The following is a 16,160-nucleotide window of genomic DNA, read 5'->3' as shown; positions in this document are numbered from 1 at the left end:
TTCAAAAAGTTCCTACTTTTCCTACTTACCTACAATTCAAAACAAAATAATTGGTTTCAATCCATTCATTTTGAGATTGTTATAGTATCATGTATGTTATAGATCACGAGTAGACCATTTTTGTAGAAGAAAGCTAGAGGCCACAAGTCCCAGTTTTTCGATTTCACAGTGGGTAGGTAGGTGAGATCTGTACGAAGTTGTGAAAAATGCGGTGCTAACTGCCTAAAAATGCTACCCTTGAGAGACCTGCCAACCGTGAGTCCAAAAGGGGCATATAGAGTTGGTAATCCCACTACTGCACTTCGAACCTCAATGAATCCAGTGTTTAGCCACCAGCAGACCTTTAGGGCCCATTAGCTTTCCGAAGCTGCTCTTCTAGAAATAAAACCAGCTCTGCTCTTCAGAAGAGCCTTGTATTTTGCTAAGAAATATCCTTCAAAAAGCAAGCGAAATAGCTGAAATTTTCAAGAAAGGTGTTGAACCTCTTTCTGATGTTAAACAGATTAGAGGTCTGTTATTCATAAGCGCCATAATCCTCCCCCTCACACAGCCACAATACCACTCGTAACATTTTTATTGTAATCCCCACTTTCCTTCAACAGCAAGGATATACTTATGTAAGTCTCTTGCAAGTCGATGAGTGCAGTTTGATTTATTTATTAGTAGAAAAGTAGGAGCATTATGCAAAGCATCATATTGTCTTCTCAGCCTCGATATTCCCAGCCCTAAAAACTAACGCTGCTGCGCTTGTATATTGTTTCTCTGGTTGCTGTTGCTGCCGCGCTGCGCAGTAATTAAGCAACAACTGGCTGCCTGCTTGTGTTTATTTGCCGCATTGCATGCAACAGCGACACTTGTCGGAGGCTGACATGCCATTCGCTTCGTATTATGGCAACATTAGTAGCATCAATGGCAACAACAAAAACAATAAAACGAGTATACAAGTGGCAATAGTGGGAAATTGGAGCTTGTGCAGCAGCAACAATAATACAAGTACACAGTAGGTAGTTGTTATTCTAAGTTTCTGCTGCTATTGTTGTTGTCATTATTACTACGCTTAGTTTGCAAGTGAAATGTGTCATTAAATGCAAAAACAAACTCATTCCACTTGAATGCAAAACAAGTGCAGAAAGTAAAGGAGCGCAACTTAAAGTGTAGTCCTTCGGCTCCTCGCCGCACAGCGAATGCGAGAGTGCTGATGTTAGTGCGCGTGTTCGTGTTGGTGTTGGTGGTGAGACTTTCCATGACGCGCTCAAGTTTTATAAGCGTCAATTAGGAGTAATTAAGGCAAACATTGTGCGCCGCAAGTAGCAGCTATTGTTGTTGTTCTAGTAGTTATTGCGGCATGGCGCGTGTTGCATGAATTATGCGTTACATTTAAAAACGTCTTCGAGGCTTTGCTGGGCGAAGAAGCAGAGAGCGGTGGTCGCTCAGCGTTCGCCGCCGCCGGAATATTTGATGCACTTTGGCGATAAATTATTTTCAGAAAGTTTGGCGAAACGCAGCTTTTGCTCTGCATTACAGGAAAATTTAATTTAAAACAAAACATTCGGCGATACTTAAGTTGCTTGCTGCGTTTTGCACGCATAGTTAAACTTCTTCAGAATACCTACCCTTTTTTTTTATTTGGTTTCTTTTTTTTTTAATTTGAATCAACACGCATAGTTAGTGAAATTGGCAAGTTTATACCTATGAAAGAATACACATTTTTTATCATTATTTTCAGTGATAGAAAATATTTTACCCAATTATTTAAAGAAGTCGCCATAGCCGAATGAGTCTATGCATGACTATCATTCGGTTTCCTCGGGTTCTATCATATATCTATCACAGTAGACATCAAACGTTAGGAGAAGCTTTTCTAAACGCAGTCAATAGCAGGTTTGTTGCTAAGTGTATTTCTGCCCTTAAAACCATTTGCCATTCAAAGGCAGTATAAAACTGTAGGTACCTCATTGCAAAAGTTGCTTTTACTTTGTCCCGAACAATTCTTTGAACAATTTTTGTTTACGTTTTTCTATGAAATGAAGTGGAACCTGCAAATAGTTATTCCACTGATGAAAGCAACTGGTATTCAGATGAATCCAAGTCTGCTGAGCAAACCAGAAGCGCCTCTATCATTTGCTTGACACATTTTGCTCGTTTTGATGATTGTTCTCATCTATAATCCGTTATTGCTTCCTCTTTTGATATGCATCTGTGCATTTTTGAAGTAAACTCGATTCAATTCGATTAGATTAGATAAACCCTGTGAAGTTAATTTTGTCAAAGTTTGCACTAATGAGACGGGTGAACCAGGACAAACATACGACCTGCTTAATTTTGGGATTCTTAAAATATAACTTCTTTCCACCACCAGTAATTCGCTGAAGCGTGCAGAAAGGATTTATATTTTATGTTGTATAAGCATCTCACAGAAGAGTTAAAATTCATAAAATGTATCACCATAAGTTTTCGAGATTCGAATATTTTCTCATATATATAGCTTTCTTAGCTGTTTTCTTTTTTTTTTTTTGATAAATAGGGTTATTATTTTTTCAATTTTTCTGGCAAGCAAATATTGTCATTGTCGGTCACAATGTTCCGCATAGTTAATACTGGAAAAGTCTTATATTGTATTGAATTGAATTTTATTAGCAGATGTCAAAAATATAAAAGTTTCCAAAACTTATGCACCTGTAGATATCGCCATCTCCCTCCATATTTCTGTTTCATAAGTATACACTTGGTGTTTTTATCTGAAACCACATACAACGATTTATTCTCCTCTCCTCATGATTTATTTTATAATTTCGTCATTTCATATCTAACAAAGATATAGCATCATTTCTTATGTGTTGCTATACCAAATTAAGACCTTTTTTCCTTTCATGTCACTTCAATTCACCAATCAACTCATTTTACTCTTAACTATATTATATTAGTAAAAAAAAAGTATGAGTAAGCAGTGATGTACTGAAATATTCACCATTAATTGGCAAAAAAATCAGCAAAAAGTATCCAATTATTGATCCAATTAAAAGCAAATTCTTTGCATAGCTACATTCATACATTGCGCACACTCACATGCATTCTTTGCATGCATAGATGAGTAGATATTTGCACTTTTGCAGCGAATTTTCCTGCACATACACGGAGAGCATATACTTGGTATGCAATCATACATAAATGCATATTTGGAACTCATAAATTACCACCACACCTTAGCAATGCCCCTGCACTATTCCCCTCCTTCTATGTGCGTCACTACTCCCAATCGGTGTTCCACTAGCGCCGATTGCTTAATTTTCTAACTACATATGTACATATGTTGTGTAAGAACTCTTTACTGTTGTTATTGTTTTTTTTTTTTGGCAAATTTACCACCTCGCTTACAATAAAAAACAGGAATTAAAAACGTGCAAATATCGCAGCACCAAAAATCTGCATCATAGAATAGCACATTTCACATACAGTTACTTACACATTTTTATAAGCGCAATTTTTGGATGCATACCCAATTTTTTATATTCACCCAATTTCTGATTTATTAGCAAATTCACCCGACAAAAATCTATCCCTGTAGTAAAAACTGCAACTGTAACTAAAAAAGCATTACTTCAATGCTACCCACTTCGAGACTGTTGCCAAAGGAATGCAAAATGCGACTGCGACAGCTAAACCTTTACAATTATGTTAAAATACTATTTAATATACAGTTACATATGAACGATTATATACTATGTGACGATTTCCACAATAAAATGAATGCAGCGCATTTTTTCCAATTAAAAATGCACTATTGCCAGCCCACGGCGGACTAGTGTTAGTATAGTCCTATAGTGGTAAGGATAAAAGATCCTTACTGTCAGCGTCAAAAAAGGTCTACGCCACATATTCACAAGTTCTATTTGCTCACTTATTTTTTTTTTATAAAAATATGGTTCACACTATAAAAAAATTCATATAACACAGTTTCAAACTTTGCACCAAATTTATAAAAATTCAGCAAATTTTTATCAAGTTTCAAACTTTGTAGTTAGAAATGTTAGTGCAAGTTTCAAGTAACCCAAAATTCGGTTTAATTTTTACTCATTTTTATTTTCACTGAGCTGTGCGCATCATCTTCCATATATTGTACAAAATCATTCCCTTTTTAACACAGTCAGATTTCACTACAGGGTTTTGCCAAAGCCGTCACTTTTTCTACCTTCTCATTCACATTTTTGCTGGTTTGCACTCTGCTCATTTTCAACACTTGTGACCAATAAAAAAGGTTAAAATTCAAATACTCTCGATAATTGGGGGAGGTGCTACTGAATTTTGACTGACCAAACTCTCCAACTACTAAGCAGATTTTTCTTTTTGTTTCCACTTTTCATTCTTTATATAGTAGCAACATAACACTAGCATTTCTGTAATGATTCCCCAGTTTGTTACGTTTCTTTTTGTTTTTTCATCGTTTTCGTTGTTTTTTGTCTGGTATGACTACATTCTCGTATTTGAGGCATAAACCATGACATGACTTTTCATTAGATATGTGCATATGGGTGTTTGCTTTTCACGTCGTTGCTAATTTATGTTTTGAATGCCCTTTTATTAGAACTTGCTAGTAGGGGAAATTGAAGCGTTCGATGATATACTAAAATTTTGAATTACCTAACCACAGTCAAACTACAAACCATGCAATTCGAGTATTCTTCTTCTTGGTTGATTCCATAACCAGAGCTTTCGATTGCGTTTAACAAAGTTGGGGTTATTTGTTTCTTGTTTGCCTAGCGTTGCCTGTCGTTCCTAGGAGCCCACATGAAAATGTGTAATGAGCTGGTTTAGTTCTTCACCTGCGTAGTCGTGAGAAAGCCCCTACTACAGCAAATTAAACAGACTGACGAAATTTTATTATGACAAAAATGCACTTTTCCGTAAATTTTGTACAAAGTGACACAAATCGTACAGATCGATATTATTTAAATTCCTCCTTTAATTTATATTCACAGATGTCCAACAATTATACCAAAACAAAAAAAGAGATAAATATTTTGGTTTTTTAATTAAAAATTTTTTTTTTTTAATTTGAAGGGGTCAGGGTGTATTAACAAAATTGCTTAAAATTATTTATTACTATTTTTTAGTATAGCTCGTCGCTTTTATGCTCATTTTTGAACATTTGTGGGGGAAATTAAAAGCATGAAGAAAATAATTTTTTTTTTTTTGTTTTTGGCTACCCCAATATACGAGCACATATAAGTATATAAAAAAATATAGTAACATTGGAAATTGCCCCTTCACTCGATGTATTTTTTTGAACCTCTCCAGTACCTTCTTTGGTCTGAGATATTACGATGGTATGTCAATCTGTAACACTGGAATAACTTCTACTCAAAATATTCAATCAATTCGGTTCCATGTTGCTATAATAAGCACAATTCTAAAAAATAACTTTTCGATTGTCGGTGAACCCTATTAGACTTAATATAGTCGGGCCTTCAAGGTCTAAGGTGCAAGGTGCACGTTTGAACGCTTTAAGATATTAGCCTTAGTCGAATGTTATTGTTGTTGCAACGGCATAAAACATTCCTGCTCAACTGATAGTGCTTGGCCGGGTACAATTCACGAGGACGATCCTTAGTCACACCGCTTTTGACGTTTAAGTCATATCGATATATGAAAGACTTGTTATTTCTCAATTCTTGATTAAAAAGTGGCATGCTTGTCGCTTTTTTGGTATTCGTTATGATTTGCGGGAATAATAAGTCTTCAATTACTAATCTTTCAGCGGATTTACGTTCGCTTCTACTTATATAGAAAACTTTGTCAGATCTAACGATTTTGTCAAACTTATTTTTTCTTTGGTTCTTTGTGAGGAGCTTTTTCATGTCCAAAATGCGCTCCGAGGGGCGACCGCTATTAGAAAAAAATTGCTCTATCATTGGGTATTTTATGCCCGAGCGCTTCCGATTGGTAGTCACGACCCAACCGATTTGGCTAAGCCGGCCGTCTATTGTTATATAAAAATGTAATATGGCGCAACGCTAGCATTGGGGTTTTTCATAGAGTTTCCAGAACGCAGCAAACGGCCAAGATAAGGAATCCAAGTTGCGTACCTCAGTATCATCCGAAGTTATTATTAAAGGCCTTGCTTATTTCATTAACTAATTTTATAACATAAATAATAATATAAAAAAAAAATGTTGCTCAATGCTTAAAACTTTTTCCAATTGGAGTTGTTATTAAATTTCATCAACCTAATAGGAAAGCATTGAAGTACATAACTTTACTAAAACTGTCCCTTAAGTCTTAGTTTATTAAAACCTAAAATCGAATACTGCATTTCCCCTGGCAACATATACAAATTACAGTTATTTTAACAAACTTTGTAACACTAATTAGCAAATTTCGGCAAATTTTCGCCGCCTTGAAAACTTTAGAATTGAAAAGCTGCGCACAAAATCCGCTACTCACAAAGTTTAAACGAAAATCCAATTTCAGAGTGAGAAAAACATTGATTGACTAAAAACTTGAATATTCTATAAGGCATGCATGCACCAGCATTAGTGAGAGCAAGTGAGTGCGTTGAAAAACTTAGTTACACACGCATGTGTGGATAACAACACCAAAAAAAACTATTTATAAGCAACAAAAGCAATAAAGTAACAACAAGCGAACAGTAAGTGAAGACTGAAGCCCAAAAAGAATTCATATTTTATGAGTTTGCGAACAGCTAACCAGCAATTACAAACATATCCATTTAGCGTTACACACTTACACATATGTTTCGCGAAGATTTTTGTTTGCACACTCACTCATGTCACATTACCCTTGCAACACTTCGAGCAGCATCCGCAAGCCTTTCTCGTCAAAGATTATTAGCTGCTACTTCGCAACTTCAATTTGACATCTGCCGAAAAGGTGGAAAGCGCAGTGCGCCTATTAAAAGTCGTAAAACTTTGACTATGGTACTAAGAAAAGCACCTCACTCATACACAGGCTTACATCGTGGCATATTGAGTTTTGCAAAATATTGGCTTACTGCGCCTGCTATAATGCTTGGGGTTATAAGTCTCATTCGCCTGCGGCAAATTGCACTCAAGGCTAACTGTCGAGCGTCAGGTAGATTTTCGTTGCTATTCGTTGCAGCTTCTCCTGCTGCTCTAAGCTTCAATTTGTCCCGACTGATTATTGCAAATTAACGTAGATGTCGACTGTCGTATTCATATTGCCACACCCTGCCTAAAAGTCGCCACAATTTTAACTTAGTTTGGAGCATAAACAATATTATCCTTTTAGTCAAGTCAAATGTTGTTTTAAGAGGAGGGGTAAATAAAGTTAAGCACAATTATTGTGATGCTATCGATGTAAACAATATATCTGTGGACTAACGACAAAACAGCTTAAATGTGTTAGCAATTTCTACCTACATATCAATCAATAATTTTTTTTTTGTTTAAGTGGCGTATTTCAACTATTAATTAATTATTCATATAAGATATCAAAAATTCATCACAGTAAAAGTTCTACTAAAATAGGAAATTTGTTTAACTCCTAAACTCCGGATTAATGGATCCAAAAGCGCAAACTGAAGTGCATCTGACTAAAGTCAGATAAGTGCTTTTGTCTAAAAGTCCACAGATATAAGCGCATAAGTAAATATCTGCAACATATTTATTATTTTGAATTACTTGCCAGCCCTAGTTATAAAAAATTTCGTATTGTATTTTGTACTTTTGTAAAATTTAAAATAAAAGCTTATTAGTTACTCTAACTATTCTTAGCATAGATTTTAAAATATTTTATTTAACATTCCACTTCAGTCTCTGTAACGTAAATTTTCCCTCTATTCACCTTTTAGATGAGCCCACCATTAATCAGGCGACCACAAATGTCGTTGAAGGCATCGATTTGGATGAGATTAAAGAATTTGCCAAAGCATTTAAGCTGCGTCGCCTATCATTGGGTCTCACACAGACACAAGTGGGCCAGGCATTGTCGGTTACCGAAGGACCAGCCTACAGCCAGAGCGCCATATGCAGGTGAGATGCGAAAATATTTGATCAAAAAACCGAAGCAAAGATAAACCTATAAATTTAAATTGATAAGAGTTTTTAGAACACACAAACGAATCTTCCTGTAGCCGACTACTGGTACGGAAATTAAAGCCAATATTTTTTTACTTGAAGAGAACTTCGGTCAGTTATATTGCATTTGCTCGAATAAGATTATAAATATTAAAAGAATTTTATTGTTTTTATTTAAACTTTTTTTGTAATGCAAGTTATAATTTCAACTACAGGTAGAAAATATTCAAACTCTGATTAAACAGTGGACGTGAAATAAGAGACCACGTTTACCACCTGATTTTGCATATGCCAGTTGTATACCTATGCAACCGGAATTCATACGTAGGTCGTAAATATGTATATGATGCTCGCTTCAAACGCATGGAAATCTCCAGATCTTCCTACTATTGATACTTCCTTCTCTGAAAAATTGCTTTCTGTGCTAATTAGGTCGAGAAATCGTGGTCGTATACGCAATACCAAGTTTTATTATTTTTCAACTCAATACAACAACACCAAGCCGAAACGACAGACAGCAATTGTCTGATCGTAAAGGGTGTTTTTTTTAGAGGTTAGGTTTTCAAGATGAAATAAAACGTATATAATTTAATGTTATGGCCAAGAATTTAGCTTTATTATAAAGATAAGGGTTTGCCATTATGTTTTAAAAATTATTTCGGGCAAGTGGCCGCCGCGGCTGGCTCGAATAAACTCCAGCCGAGAGGCCCAATTGTCGACCACTTTTTGCAGCAATTGGGGCCGTATGTCAGCAATAACGCGCCGAATATTCTCTTCCAAGACGTCAATCGTCTCGGGCTTATCTGCGTAGACAAGCTACTTCACATAGCCCCACAAGAAATAGTCCAGCGGTGTTATATCGCACGATCTTGAAGGCCACGCCACAGGTCCACGGCGCGAGATAATGCGCTCACCAAAAGTTTCCTTCAATAAATCGATTGTTGCGTTGGCTGTATGGCTTGTAGCGCCATCTTGTTGGAACCAAAGTTCGTCCACATCAACATCGTCCAATTCAGGGACGAAAAAGTCATTAATCATGGCTCTATAGCGCTCTCCATTGACTGTAACATTATGGTCGGCTTCATTTTTAAAGAAATATGGACCAATGATTCCCTCTGCCCATAGAGCACACCAAACAGTGACTTTTTGAGGATGTAACGGCGTCTCAGCAATGGCTTGTGGATTATGTTCACTCCAAATGCGACAATTTTGCTTATTGACATACCCATTCAACCAAAAGTGAGCTTCATCGCTGAACAAAATTTTCTTCGATGCGTAATAAATTTGCACGATTTGCAAACGTTGTTCAGGTGTAAGTCTATTCATTATGAAATGGCAAACCAAACTGAGCATAAATCAAGTGACAGCTGTCAAAAAGACCATCTACGAAAAAAGTAGTGCCAACTTGAAAACCTAACCTCTAAAAAAAACACCCTTTATAAAACCGTACGAAATCTCCAAAAGGGTGATACAAAATGATCTTCCTTTAAAACCATTTTGCTTGCGAACCCCTTTATTTTCTTTGCCCACCCAAAGGTGGTGCGTCTAGTGATATTTTCATCAGATCATCAATGCGCTATGTTATTTCATGCGTTTTCTAAAAATAAAAGGAAATAGCCTCGATGGTTAGTTTGTCTTAAAAGATGACCACTGTTTTAGGCAAAGCATTCAAAAATTGCTCTGAAAAAGAGGAAAATTAGGTAAAGGTAAATAGTAAGACTTGAGTTTTGGAAAACAAAATTCACGGTTTTCGAATAATTTAAGTGTTTTATTTTTATTAAAAAATAAACTAGTTTCAGAAGTAAACACTTGGAATTTATCTAAATGTAAACTGTCAAATATAAAAATTCTTCAGATTTTTTTTTTTCGTTTGCTAATGTAAATTATATGTAAAATTTAAATAGCTCTCCTCCAAATTTAGATTCTTTAAATTGAATTTTTTATCCCTTGCGGCACGGTTCAATGACAAAAAATTAGTGTAGCAAGATATGAGAAAAATAAAATCAAATTAATTGAAGTAAAAAAACAGCTTTCTCCACTCACTTACAAAAAAGATTCCTCAAAACTAATACCCGAGTTTGTTACTGAGTTACTTAATTAGTAGAAAATATACATGTAATGTTTTAACAACATATCGGGTTGCTTATATGTGTAATACCTACTACTCATTTCTTTATTAGAGCAAGAAGTGTTTATTTGTATTGGAATAAAGGCAAATAAGTCGGAGATAGACTCACATGCGCCCTCATGCGATATTGCCTCGAAATAGTTTGGTTTACTTATTTTTCTAAAACATCAAATGACGCCACAATTCACGGGCGGATAATATCAATGAATCCTCGAAAGTTGAAGTAATATCCTCTAGGAAAAGTAAAGTAATCTCGCAGAGAAATTCCCGGTATTTGAAACTCACAAATTGCAAATAAATTTCAACTGATATTCCCACAATTTTTAATCTTTTAGCTCATTTCTCATGTAGTCAATAAAATGAGCTTTAGCAAGCGAGCTGTTAAACTATACCTAACTTTAAAGTGTCCTTTAGCGCTTTTCTTTTCTCTTCTGACTGAGTTTAATTTGCTTTTCCGAAATTACAGCGAGGCTAATGTAGAAATCCTTTATTTTCATTTTTCAATTACTTTCAAGCTTGTACGAATAATGCAAAATTAGCTCTTTTTTATACATATCGCCCTTGTGGATTTGCCTTCACTATAAACGTAACTCAAGATTTCAAAGGAAAAAATCAACTATTTAAAAATTATGAACTTTTTCATAAAGACCGGCACAATGTAAAAACCGCATGTAAAAAAAGGCATTTTTTTCAAAAAATTATTATTATTATTAATAGATAGATAGTGTGATCATTCTTCAATATAAGTACTGTTTGGCACTTGAAAAAAATGTATATCAAATTAGAAAATGAAAAAAATTTTGACATATAAAATACTTGTCAAATTTTATAGAGTTTTGTAGCAACTGTAAATACCAATCGGTTTCAAAATACAAAATACGTATATTTTTTCCAAATATGGAACAATTATTTGGGTTCGCGTAACAAATATTCAGTGCTTCGGCAAAGTACCAAAGTCAATGATTTCCGCTTTCTTCTGTCGTTGGCTATTTGTTTAACTTGCGTCGTGGTGAGATTTTTATTAGAAAATTCCTAGAGAAGGCTGCCTCGCCAATATCCTTCGGGTCGTCCTCTGCGCCTGTAACCTTGAGAGATCCACTCTAAGACTGGTATTTCTTACATTAGTTTTCTAAAAGTATGTCCGCTCAAGGCCGACTTCCTCTTATGAATTTCAATATTGATTGCGATCTGCCGAGCGTTCCTCTATCCACCATCTGGGGAGGCGTCCGAAAGGAGATATAGCAAACTCCCTCAGATCGATTTGCTTAGAAACTTCCTAAAGGTCAGTTCTATTTACATTATCGATCAACCTGATCACTTCAGCTTAGAATCATGAGTTCAGCTCATCCATCAAATATTCCAAAAAACTTAAAAAAAAATCATTCCAATCCGCACTATTTTTCGCAAAAACAAAAATTATTCAGCAATAAATAAATAAAATGTTTGTATTCGTTTAAGCGCCGATAAAAAAGGTGCTGCCGCTGAAATGAAGTATTATATCAATTATATACGGGAAGAAAGAGACGACATAACCTATAAAAAAGAATATTTTTGTATCCTAAATTTTCTAATAAAATATGTACCAGCGTTAAGTTTCTTACATAACCAAGAAGAAAACATAAATTTGTGTTCTGAAAACTCTTTGGAATTTTTACTGTGCCAGGACATTCAAGCGTAATTTGACTTTAAGATTACACTAGAAAAATTTTGTCCAGTTACTGGAACGCTATAAACTGAAACATGTAAAGTAAAATAAATTTATTTATTCTATTTTTTTCTGCTACAAAAAATGTTAAAACTCGAATAAAATTCAAAAAACAAAAACAACAGTGCACTCGCCGCACAGATGTACGCCGCCCAACTGTCGTCGCAGCAGCAGAACATGTACGTGAATCAGAAGTACTTAACACACACTAAGAAAATACAAAAACAAAACAGAAAACATTTTTGTAATTGTCAACTAACTAACAAAATATTGAATTATGCCTTAAGAACTTTTGTAATATAAATATCAAACTAACACCACTAAAATGTAGCCAGCAACAACTAAAGCTTTCACTAACAAAAATTTCATACGTTAATAGGTTTTTAGACATTACTAATACCAGCATTACCATTTTACATAAAAATCTAAGTATGCGCTGTAGTTTGCTTAAGCAGTGTGCTTGCTCCTTATCTACTCATTTCATTTTCATTTTTTTACATACTCTCACATCATTGCATATTGGCCAGGGCATTGCCAAAGTGTTTACTACTAAATAAAAAAAAAAATAAAAAAATATTTTAAATAAAATATATTTTCGCAGCGTTGAAAACACATTTTATCAAAGTACTTATTTGCTCGCCTTTTTAGCACTTTTGACAATGTCCTGGCACTTAAATTTTCCACAGTTCGTTTTCAGTCTACTTGCGCATACTTACATACACACACATATAATGCTTGCACTAAGTATATAGTAGTATATTTATGTATGTATAAAAGCCTTTCTTTGATCAAAACACTCCGAATTGCAATGAATTTTCTAATCAATCACTTCCTCCATCCTTTAAAAAACAAAACAACAACAACAAAAATCGAATATCTAGGTTCGAGAAATTGGATATAACACCAAAGAGCGCGCAGAAAATAAAACCAGTTTTAGAGCGTTGGATGAAGGAGGCCGAAGAGAGGTGAGAGTATGGAAGAAGTTCCACACGACGACGATCTCAAGCTTGAACTCGATCTTTACTAACAACTCATTTATTTGCTCTTTCTTTCCCCATTTGTCACGCTTTTTCACTGGAAGCAGTCACTGGAATCGCTATAAATCTGGGCAGAATCACCTAACCGATTATATTGGCGTGGAGCCTTCAAAGAAGCGCAAGCGACGCACTTCGTTCACGCCACAAGCTTTGGAGCTGTTAAATGCGCATTTCGAGCGCAATACACATCCATCGGGTGAGTGGTAATTTCGAAAATGGCATTTTCCATTATTACTGCGCGAAGCAAGGAGTTTCTAATGTGAACAATTCTCGCTCTTTCACAACTTAGGTACCGAAATCACGGGTTTGGCGCACCAATTAGGCTATGAACGCGAGGTAATACGCATTTGGTTTTGTAACAAACGGCAAGCGCTGAAGAATACAGTGCGCATGATGTCCAAAGGTATGGTGTAAGGAGAAGAGCTGGGAAGAAGGATACAGCACTTCCTTCGAGAAATGTGGAGCAGAAACCTTTGCTGGAGAAGGTGTAGCTAATTTTAGTTCAGCCAGCAAGCACTTGGATGGCAGGAAGGCGCTTGTAGAGAGAGAATTCTGTGTGTGAACGAGAGTTTTAAACTAAAATTTTATATACAAGTGAGTTTCCTCGAAGGCTCTTTGCAAGCATTTAAGGAAAGTATTGTTTGTTCAAAAATTTTTCGCGGTGTATTTGAAAGTCATCGCACAATGAGAAAGAAAATTCATCTAACTTTCGCCAATTCATCTAACTCGCTGCAGAAGAATGCTACAAATCCTTATTTATTTATAAGTTTGTACAAAATTAACTTGGGCGCGCCAGTAATCAATAGTCTATGGCCAGCTGTTGATTTATTTAGCGACCGTAACTTGCATTAATAAGGAGAGAATGTCTCATGAGTTCAAAGAAGCATAGGTAAACACTTATAAAATTATACATACATACATATATATAGGAGATTTTTTATATAAAAACTACTTTTGCCCTAACAAAGAATAGTGTCTCATGATTTCCTCTTACATTGTCACTAATGGAATGAAATGCGTGAAACATAAATTTTTAATATAGCCACGAAGAAAACGTTAAGAGGTGTACTTGTAAAAATTGTGTGCGTATAGGAAATGTGATAGCCACAATGGAAATATTTAAGTCAAAATAAAATAAATAATAATAATAATAAATCACAGTATGCTAGTTCTAATACACACACACACACATGCATATATGTAAATATGTGTCTGCAAATAGGCGGAAAAAAAATAAAATAGTGTAAGTATATGAATGTGGCATTGCTTGTTTGCTAATAGAACAGGGGGGTGAGCGCAAGAAAAGCGTTAAAAATGTAAAATTATTCAAAATTTCTTGGCGAAATTTGAGGAATTGCCCTACCCTGGTGCAGTAGCAAACTAGCATTGTCTCCGTACTGGTAGTAAAACAAGAGAAAGCTGAAAAATGTGTGTTTAAAACGGTACTCAAATAGGCCATGGACATTGTAAATGGTGTGTCATACGTATGTTTAAAACAAACTATGCAATACAATTTATGTTTATTTGTATGCTTTGAGAAGCAGTTAAATAAATATTATACTATAATAGCAGCCAATTCATTTAGCCAAACTAAGCATTGTATACGAATATCTAGCGTACTAACATACATACATAAGTGCTAATTAAGATACTTTTGGTAAGCTGCATAGTTGCTTAGGTAAGTGTGTATATACCATGAAACGCGATAGTTAAGAAGGGATATGAAATGTTTCACACCGACTACATTAAAAAAGAAATACTTCTTTTAAACAAGGAAGTCGCTTTGTTGTTTGATTTGAATTTAAGTTTCAAGCAATTCAATATGCAATTTTTGAGAACAATTTTTAAAATTAATTTCTGAATAAAAGTTTAGCAAATATTTTTTGAAAATGATAATAATTTAAAAAATGTATTTCCTTTCTTTTTAGTTTTCGTATTTTTATTTTGTGAGCTCAATAACGGTTTAGTAATGAAATAATAAACTCAATTACTGCTATTATTTATTTGTTATAATTTGGTTATATGTAATTAAAAGTCACCTTCAGAAACTCTAGGCTGTGCCTGGTAAATTCAAATAACTTTTGAATAAAAGTTTAGCAAATCAAAAAACAAAATCAGTTATTGCTATTATTTATTTTCCGATATTCGGGCCGGAATTAAAAGTCACCTGCAGAAGTTCTGGATTTTTTCCGTAAATTTCAAATGATTTTTGTAGAAGGTATTTGAAAAAAGCTTTTGAAAATAATTTGAGAAAAAATTTTGCAAAAACTAATTTAAAAAAATTTTTAGAAGTAGTTTTTGAAAATATTTTGGGCAAATAGGTTTTGAAAATTATCTTTTGAAAATAATTTATAAAAATAGCCATCAAATTAATTTTTAGATAGTTTTTTGAAAATAATGTTATAAAAATTTAAAAGTACTTTTTGGAAATAACTTTTGGCATTAATTGTCGAGACCATTTGGAGAGCAATTTTTAAAAATAGTTGTATAATAATTTTTGAAAATAGGTTCTGAAATTAATTTTCGTATAGCTGCGGAACTAACTCCCACTTCTGTGTATTCTCAGTTAATTTCGTTACAAAGAAAGGTATAATGACATGCTAAAACATCATTAAAATAAAATATTTTCGAACATAATTTAAAAAAAATAAGGTTTAGGAAAACTTCTAAAATAGTTTTGAAAATAATTCGATGAAATAGGTTTTGAAATTAATTTGTAGAATCATCTTCTGAAAATAGTTTTTCAAAAAAATTACAAAAATAACCTTTGGAATAATTTTTGAAAATAATTAAAAAAAATGTGAAAATAATTTTTGGAACTAATTCTCGAAACTTATTTCTGACAACAATTTTTAAATAACTAGAAATACAAATTTTTGAAAATAGTCTCTGTAATTAATTTTCGTATTCTAGTGAGACTAACCTCCCACTTCTATGTATTCTCAGTTAGTTTCATAATAATGTATTGAATAATAATTGAAATGTTTTCTTAAAATGTAAAAAGGGACTTTTTTCGAAAATTATTTGGAAATAATTTCAAAAAATAAATTTCAAAATAATTTAAAAAAAGTTTTGATAATAATTGGGGAAAATAGATTTTGAAGAGAATTTCTAAAATTATCTTTAGAAAATAAATTATGAAAGTAGGTTTAGAAAATAATTTTTAAAACCATCTATTGAAAATAGTTTTTGGAAATTGCAGTAAAAAAAACTTCAGATATTTTTCAAAATAATTA

General features: G+C 34.0%; 1 protein-coding gene across 1 annotated transcript in view; it reads left to right on the top strand.

Annotated features, from left to right (window-relative positions):
- The window catches only part of LOC128867290 (AF4/FMR2 family member lilli), a 93,248-nt gene extending 78,015 nt beyond the window's left edge, over window positions 1-15,233 (top strand). The window contains exons 9-13 of the mRNA XM_054108398.1: window positions 7,829-8,009; window positions 12,013-12,066; window positions 12,769-12,852; window positions 12,972-13,120; window positions 13,214-15,233. Coding sequence (XP_053964373.1) covers window positions 7,829-8,009; window positions 12,013-12,066; window positions 12,769-12,852; window positions 12,972-13,120; window positions 13,214-13,338 — 593 coding nt within the window. The 3' untranslated portion in view covers window positions 13,339-15,233. The remainder of the gene's footprint in view (window positions 1-7,828; window positions 8,010-12,012; window positions 12,067-12,768; window positions 12,853-12,971; window positions 13,121-13,213) is intronic.
- Window positions 15,234-16,160: the final 927 nt, after the last annotated feature.

This window comes from Anastrepha ludens, chromosome 6 (assembly GCF_028408465.1).
Source record: "Anastrepha ludens isolate Willacy chromosome 6, idAnaLude1.1, whole genome shotgun sequence".
Classification (NCBI taxonomy): domain Eukaryota; kingdom Metazoa; phylum Arthropoda; class Insecta; order Diptera; family Tephritidae; genus Anastrepha; species Anastrepha ludens.
The sequence above is the reverse complement of the archived record's forward strand: the minus strand, read 5'-3'. Positions and strand labels throughout refer to the sequence as shown.